This window comes from Musa acuminata, chromosome BXJ2-6 (assembly GCF_036884655.1).
Source record: "Musa acuminata AAA Group cultivar baxijiao chromosome BXJ2-6, Cavendish_Baxijiao_AAA, whole genome shotgun sequence".
In the NCBI taxonomy this organism is placed as follows: domain Eukaryota; kingdom Viridiplantae; phylum Streptophyta; class Magnoliopsida; order Zingiberales; family Musaceae; genus Musa; species Musa acuminata.
This window is the reverse complement of record NC_088343.1, coordinates 2,146,990-2,155,607: the sequence shown is the minus strand read 5'-3', so window position 1 is coordinate 2,155,607 and position 8,618 is coordinate 2,146,990. Positions and strand designations below refer to the sequence as shown.

At 45.2% G+C, this 8,618-nt stretch overlaps 2 protein-coding genes across 2 annotated transcripts; both read left to right on the top strand.

Moving 5' to 3' along the window:
- Positions 1–378: 378 nt before the first annotated feature.
- Positions 379–2,264, top strand: LOC135613397 (acyl transferase 5-like). The gene is made up of 2 exons (XM_065110425.1): positions 379–899; positions 1,291–2,264. The coding sequence occupies exons 1-2, from the start codon at positions 492–494 to the stop codon at positions 2,134–2,136; spliced, it is 1,254 nt and encodes a 417-aa protein (XP_064966497.1). The 5' UTR covers positions 379–491; the 3' UTR covers positions 2,137–2,264.
- Positions 2,265–5,933: 3,669 nt separating this feature from the next.
- Positions 5,934–8,270, top strand: LOC135613395 (acyl transferase 4-like). Its single transcript, XM_065110423.1, has 2 exons — positions 5,934–6,384; positions 7,054–8,270. Exons 1-2 carry the CDS (start codon positions 5,977–5,979, stop codon positions 7,909–7,911), a joined length of 1,266 nt encoding a protein of 421 aa, XP_064966495.1. The 5' UTR covers positions 5,934–5,976; the 3' UTR covers positions 7,912–8,270.
- The last annotated feature ends 348 nt before the right edge of the window (positions 8,271–8,618 follow it).

Below are 8,618 nucleotides of genomic sequence, written 5' to 3'. Positions count from 1 at the left end.
AGTGTACTGCATGCAACCACAAAAGATACAGATCAAGCCAAAAGCTCTCTGAAGGCAAACTAAAGAACTAATGCCAAGTATTGGAATCACCCAATGACTGGCTTTGGGTAAAAAGTACTCCTTTCAGTGAAACAAGGACCAAAAACCAAGTCTCTAACTTTATACCTTGGCTGATTAGATTTCCATTGAGTACTTTTGTACATGCATGCCTTTGAAAGCGTGTGATTATTAGTGAATATATAGGACACAAACGCATAACATAATCCTCTCGTCGAGCAAAGGACACAAACTTCGGATTCAGATTAAATATACAGTGAGATTCGCATGTCCTTCTCATCCACCCACCCACACATTTCCCAACAATATGATGTATACGAAGGCACGCATCCCATGCTCATCACACTCGCGTAGAGTTCAGTGCCCCCCATCCATATATATATAGATTCATTACCATATCGTCACGGGCGACATCTATAGCAGCTGCAGCGACAATGAGCTTCTCCGTGAACAAGCTGGCCGCGGAACTCGTGGCCGCCGCCGAGCCGACGCCGTCAGGCCACCTCCCGCTCTCCTGCATGGACCGCACCGCGGTGGTCAGGATCCTGGTCGACCTGATGCTCGTGTTCAAGCAAGGCGTGCAGCCGGCGAAGGCCTTCAGGGCGGCGCTGTCCCGTGCTCTCGTCTCTTACTACCCCGTTGCCGGGCGGATCGTCGAGCCGATCCCCGGCGAGCCTGAGGTCGCCTGCACCGGCGACGGCGTGTGGTTCGTCGACGCCTCCGTGGATTGCAGTCTCAAAGATGTTAACAACCTGGAGCGCCCTCTCCTGCTGCCCAAGAAGGAGCTCATCCCATTTGCTCCCCCTGACGTGAACGAGGAAGACTTGATCTTCATGATGCAGGTACGTACGTACCAATCAATGTGCGTTTTCCCTAAAACTCCCTGCTTAGCTAGTAGCGGTGTTAAGCTTTTACTCTTCCTGTGCTACTGCCGACTGAACTGTAGAGAAGCCATCAGGCTCATGTGATTCTGCATGCTTTACGTAAATTGGACAGATGGCTTTCACGACCCGAACGTGACATTGTTTGCAATCATCACGTCTACCAAAAAAAAGCAACACTGTGCATTGTTGTTTGTCGTTCGAGTCTCTCTCTGATTCAATAACAAGCGGCAAAAAGCTAAGTTTATTTGGGAGATTATGACACTGATTTGATCCAATATTGAACGCAGAAAGGTCATTTTGGTCGAATGATTCAACTCAAGACCTTTTTGAATGCCGTGTGTTGCGTTAGGTGACGGAGTTCACATGCGGTGGGTTCGCAGTGGGCATCAGATTCAGTCACACAGTGTTCGACGGCCTCGGAGCAGCCCAGTTCTTGCAAGCGGTCGCCGAGATCGCAAGAGGCCACGTTCGTCTCGTCGTCGATCCAGTCTGGTGCAGGGACGCCATCCCAAGTCCGCCGAAGCTATCGCGAGGACACGCACCCTCCATCGCTTCCTTCCGTTTCGTGACCTCCGTCTTCGACGTCTCCTCCGACCATATCAGCGCGGTGAAGAACCAGTTCTGGAGGGAGACGGGCCAGAAGTGCTCCACCTTCGACGTGGTCACGGCCATGATCTGGCAGTCCCGGACGCGGGCGATAGGCTTGGACCCCCACGCCGACGTGCACCTCGGCTTCGCCGCCAACACCCGCCACCTTTTACGCCAGGTGCTGCCGCAGGAAGGCTTCTACGGCAACTGCGTGTACCCCATGGGGATCCAGACGACCGCCGGAACCATCGCTGGTTCCTCGCCGGTGGAGGTGATCGAGCTGATACGAGACGCCAAGGAGAGGATGTCCGCCAAGTTCTTGGACTGGATGATGGGGGACGCGGAGGACGACCCGTACAAGGTGCCGCTGGAGTACGGGACGCTGGTGGTGTCGGATTGGAGCCGGGTGGGGTTCTCAGAAGTGAACTATGGGTGGGGAGAGCCGATCCATGTCGCACCGTTGAATGACGACAGCAACTTCATCGCTTCCTGCATCTACCTGCAGCCGTCCAAGCCGAAGCAGGGCGTGAGGTTACTGACACGATGTGTTCAAAAGGAACATCTACCGGCCTTCACCGAAGAGACGATGAAGTTTGTCCATAATTAGCATGACTGCAACCATCCTCCCTCCACCTGCCTTGAAGGAACAGTTGTACATGCATGGCGATCTACAACCTATCTCTTGTTGCTCATGTTGTTCTACATGGAAGTCGTACATAGATCAACAGGTTTGCACGTCGCACGGCTTGCCGGAGCTTTCCTGAAATGTTCATAGATGAACATTGAGACTCATCGGTAGCAGCACTACACCTACCACATTACTCATTTCCCGAACACTTAATGATTAAGAAGCATCTCTCTGAAGACCACCACATACAAAGATAATGTTAACTAAAGCAATAAATGTCCTATAGCTTTTAAAACCCTTTGGCGTTTCAGCTCTCGGCTAAGCTCCTATAATTATTAGCTTTAGTTGAAAGAACTCATAATTATTAGCTTTAGTAAAGCACTCATAGTATCTCCTCTAATATATAGGTGTCGAAATAACTTTTGTGTATAAATAAATATTAGCATAATATGAAAATTAAATTTTGTGTATGAAGGATAAAAATTATAGGGCAAACTAGAGATAATCTATAATAATAATAATGAATATACAAATCTTAATTTTTTGTCCAAAATCCTAGTAACAATCACAAAAGAATAACTGGGATACAAAGATCACGTCATTGTGCACAATATCTAAATCCTTCATAATTTTTTCCAAGTAATCACAGTAAGAATTTACTGTAGATATGATCTAACATAAGATAAAAGCACTGCTAGATAATTGAGAACAGTCTCTTTGTGTTGTCATTGTCTTCTTCCCTTTTTTTCTCTTCTTTTTCTGCCTTGTTCTCCTCCTTTTCTTTGGAATCCTATGACGGTCAAAAACTGCCTTGTTACTGCCTTTTTCTACCTCTTTTTAGAGCCACCACATCCTCTCTAATATAAATTAGGGTTAGATTAAGAGGGGATGAGCTGTGGGCTGGATATGAGCTGTCAGCCCAACAACATCTCCCTTCAGCCCATAAGGGAGGTTGTCCCATGACTCCTCAATGTGAAACCATGCCGACCAGCTATCATTATATCTCCTGTTTTTCTTTTGATAAATTCTTTGTCAACATGTCTGCTTCATTGTCATCTATGTGAATTTTCTAAAGCTGCAACTATTTCTCTTCAAATACATTTCGAATCCAGTGGTATCTGATATCTATATGCTTTGACTTAGAATGAAACATTGGGTTCTTACACAAATGGATAGCACTCTGACTATCACAATGCACTACATAGTTTTCCTGTTTAAGTCTCAATTATTGTAAGAATTCTTTTATCCATAATATTTCTTTGTAAACCTCTATAGCAACAATATATTATGTCTCTATGGTGGAGAGAACAATACGCCTTTGTAATCTGGATTGTCATGACACAGCTCCACTTTCAAAAGTAAGTACATATCCTAATGCGACGGTACTCTACAGATAAGTATGTGATCTTTCTCAACTGAGGTAATATTCCAGAGATCGTATATTGGGCATGGTACTGTCAGACCCATATAGTTTCTACTCGAGTCTTGCTATAATCAGATTCTTCCCGAGAACTCTTTCTCTCTCAATCCAAATGACCTTAGCCAGGGATTTGTCTGAGCAAGAACACATAGGATATTCCTCTCATGACATCAAGAGTGGATGATCCTCTATCGACACTCAATAGCTCTCGTAAGGTCGACTGTTACTCTCAATGACCAGCTGTACTAGATCTGGGACATCCAAACCTATAAGTTTGGTATCAAAGAGCGGAGCACTCATACAGGATATCCTTGGTATCTCAAGTCTAAGGACCAGATACACCACTAGTACTACGGAATCGTTGTCTGACAATAAGGCATCATCAACCATCCAGCATTCAATAAACGGATCAATCAGTGAACTCATTCTCCAATGAGCACCTGTACTGTATCCCTAGTGTCCCCACACAAGCAGCTATGAGACCAGCTGCATCCATCATATGGACGGGTATACAACACACCAGTTTATCCGGTTATCTCGACGTCCCTCTCGAGTAACCTATGACCGGGATTATTTAGGATCTGTGTTTAAAAGTGAATCAGTCTCATTATCGTGATCTCATCACGATCTGATTCATATTGTACAGATCCAAAGACATCACAATATATACATGTATATATGCAACAGTCAATATAAAGTGATAAATGTCAAAATATAATAAGCAAAAAGATTCTGTGTCAAGTCACACGTGTCATCACTCACGTGATTGGCTAACTGGGCACCTATGACTAGCAAAGTCAAACCATATGCCTCATATCCTTAAGTACTAATTTGCAACAAAGGTTGATCTTTAAATGCATATCACCCATGTCAATGATATCTGTTATGCCATAGTTGCTTATCTTGACAACACCAACATTTTCATACCTGTATGTAGCAAAAAACTCTCTTCATGGTATAGCATGATAAGAAACACCTGTGTCAGTCACCCACTTAAGATCTTGATAAACACAAAAAAAATATTATCAAAATAAGACAAAATCAAATAATCACCACCCTACACTATAACTGTGACATTATCTTTTGACTCTGTAGACTCAAATAATCAAATAATCTCCTTTTCTTTGGAATCTCATGGCTACTAAAAACCATCTTATTACTATCTTTTTTTTTTCTCTTTTTATAACCACCGCACTCCCCTAATATAAATTATGATTAGATTAAGAGGAAGTAAACTATATGCTGATAAAGTCCACCTTGAACTGAATATGAGCTATCAACCCAATAGGGTGGTAGTCACACGGAAGTAAAGACAATATGTTCATTGTGGGGAAGCTAATGTGGTGCATTAAACATTCACTACCCAATGCATACTGCAAATGGTCAGAAAAATCAACACAGCATCATTCATCACTTGTTCTTCACTCGACTACCCATATGCTCCAACATTCCATGCTCATGCAGATAGATGTTAATGAATTCGGCGGAAGTCACAAAATACTCTCTTTTCGTTGACAGAAAGAGATACACTTCAATTTCGTTTATACATGAAAGTGGGATTGGCAAGTCTGTACAGACGGCGCAATTCTTCTCTTGTTCTCACTCACCTATCCAAAATCCCCATCGGTATGATTTATACGCACGCATCCAACGTCAGCGACAGCACATACATATACAAATAGAGAGAGAGAACAGACGTTTGTACAAACTGGTGAGGTGACTAACGGGACATGGTGTGCGGCCAGGATGTCCAACACCCTCATTCAAGTGAGATTCGCCGGTCTGCACGGCTTCGTCAATCATTGCTTCTAACTCGCCGACGCACTTTCTCCAGCGTCTGACGCACGCGTCCCATGTTCAGCAGCAGGGTCGGGTGGAGAGCCCCATACCCGAGCGGGTCAAATGCGCCTCATCCCCTTCTGCATGAATACATATATAATGACCACCACCACAACCACCTCATGGCAGAGCCTGTAAGCCGAGAAATCAAAGCAGCTAGCTGTAGCAACCATGAGCTTATCCGTGAATAAGCAAACCTCGGCGGCCCCGGCTGGAGCTCCGTGGGATGAACTTAGTTTATGGCGCTAAGTGCCAAAATGGACATTAAAGAAGAAACTAAGTTTTCGCCTTTAATATTTTATGGTGACACCTATTCGTCAACGCCAATAGGAAAACCCTTTCGAATTGACTTGGTACCCCCATGAGAATGAGAAGATTCCACTCACACTGTAGACTTGTAAATAATTTAGAGAATCTAACGTTCTCGTTTGACTAGATTAGATAATATTAGATAGCGTTATCCCTGACACCATCCCCTTCCTTTCTCTCACTATATGGTCACCACCATCGCCTCGTGGCAGAGCATCTGAAGCTGAGGCACTGAAGCAACTGTAGCAACCATGAGATTTTCCGTGAACAAGCTCGTCCCGGAGCTCGTGGCCGCCGCCGAGCCAACGCCGTCCGGCCGCCTCCCGCTCTCCTCCATGGACCGGATTGCAGCAGTCAGAGTCCTGGCGGACACGATACTTGTGTTCCAGCAAGGCCTGGCGCCGGCGAAGGCCATCAAGGCGGCGCTCTCCCGGGCTCTCGTCCCTTACTACCCGGTCGCCGGACGCATCTTCGAGCCGCGCCCCGGCGAGCCCGAGGTCGCCTGCACCGGCGAAGGCGTGTGGTTCGTTGAGGCCTCAGTGGATTGCAATCTCAAAGATGTCAACAACTTGGAGCGCCCCCTCCTGCTGCCCAAGGAGGAGCTCATCCCATTCGCTCCCGCTGAAGTGAAAGAGGAAGATTTGATCATGATGATGCAGGTACGTATGTTTTGGTACACGCTTTCCTCGGCATCGGCGTTAAGATAACATCATTTCTTCTGAGGTACTAATTAAATTAGTTTGAATATGACAGAATCCTATAAGCGGAAGGAAACTATGACACTAATTCTGTACAAAGAATCTGAAAGAAAGAACGCTGGAGATCATCTTATCGAGAATTTAAAATGGATGATGAGTCTTGTAGTCTACATAATCTAAAAGATTAAGTTTATTAAGTCACGAATCAAAAGACTAAGATATAGAACATTTATAAAATATTTCCAAGTGCATATACCTGATGGTAACTACCTCATCTCATGATTAAGTAAATGTAGGTATTATCTCCCATCATGAGTCATAATCTAAATCATATTTAGAACATAAGAACTATCTAGATAACTATCATGAATCAATTTTATGATTAGCGTTTATTAGAAATTAATTTAATCTAAAAAGTTAAATTTATTAAGACGTAAGTTTATCTTAATATATATAATCTGACTGACTCATGTGGTAAGTGTTGGCAATGAAGGTGGATTCATATATAGGCTCATGTAAGACACTGCATGGTTGGCTTTCACGAGCCGAACGTGACACTGTTTGCATTACGCTACTTCCAAAATCAACAGGATGTATATCACCCAGCCGTGTCTTCTCTCGATCGTTCAGGTGACGGAGTTCACATGCGGCGGGTTCGCAGTGGGCACCCGGCTGAGCCACGTAGTGTTCGACGGCCTCGGAGCAGCCCAGTTCTTGAAAGCAGTCGCCGAGATCGCAAGAGGCCACGCTCGTCCCGTCGTCCACCCAGTCTGGTGCAGGGACGCCATCCCCGGTCCGCCGAAGCTATCGCCAGGTCTTCCACTACCCTCCTTCGAGGCTTTCAACTTGGAGAACTCCGTGTTCGACATCCCCTCCGACCACATCGACGCAGTGAAGAACCAGTTCTGGAGGGAGACGGGCCAGAAGTGCTCCACCTTCGACGTGGTCACGGCCACGGCCTGGCAGTGCCGGACGCGGGCGATATGCTTCGATGCCCACGTCGACGTTCACCTCGGCTTCGCCGCCAACACCCGCCACCTGCTGCGGGGGTTGCTGCCGCAGGAAGGCTACTACGGCAACTGCGTGTTCCCCATGGGAATCAAGGCGAAAGCCGGAACCATCGCAGGTTCCTCGCCGGTGGAGGTGATCGAGCTGATACGAGACGCCAAAGAGAGGATATCCACCAAGTTCTTGGACTGGATGATGGGGAAGACTTTGGAGGAGGACCCTTACCGCGTGCCACCGGGGTACGGGACGCTGGTGGTGTCGGATTGGAGACGCATGGGGTTCTCAGAGGTGAACTACGGGTGGGGAGAGCCGATCCATGTCACTCCGTTGAATGACGACAGTAACTTCGTGGGGTCCTGCATCTATCTGTCGCCGCCCAAGCCGAAGCAGGGCTTGAGGTTGATGACACGATGCTGTGAAAAGGATCATCTACCCGCCTTCCACGAAGAGATGATGAAGTTTTACCTACAACTACAATGAGAGCGGGCTACCATCCACCGCCTGCAAGTCATCTTCGTCATTACCATGCAGCAGGTGTGACATCCTCTTGAATCATTATAAACCGTGTAAAAACGACATGTATGACATACATTCAAGGAAATAAATATTATGCGTCACCTACCTGCTAACACATGATATTAATCTAAACAACACTAAACAATCCCTAATTTGTAGCTGCAAATCGGAGACTTGGTTATAATCGATTTTTACCAAGTCAAAAAAAAAAAAAAAGACTTTTAACCATACTTTTACGAAGTCTTAAGATAACTTCTACCATAACCATACGTGTGTACATGACTCCCTCTCTAAGCAACATCAATGGCATTCCATTGTCATGTGTCATTCACTTGCCACTCCTCTGCTACATACGGTCAAGAACTATTTCATTGTTACACCGAAAATGCATCAACATACGAATACAACCATATTTGAATGTGATGAATATGAGTTACTTTTTATTCTTATACGTATTGATCTGATCATATAATGTATATTTGTTATTTTCTTGAGATGTCATGAATAACTTTAATATGCTAAATTCTTCTGTATCAGGAAGACACACATACTGTACTTCTTGAGGATTTGTTATAAATATTCATCTTACTTTTGTTGATTTATTTTTTATATGAATAAATCTCTATGCCAATCATCGAAACGTGAGATATTAATGAATGGGAGACGAGCCA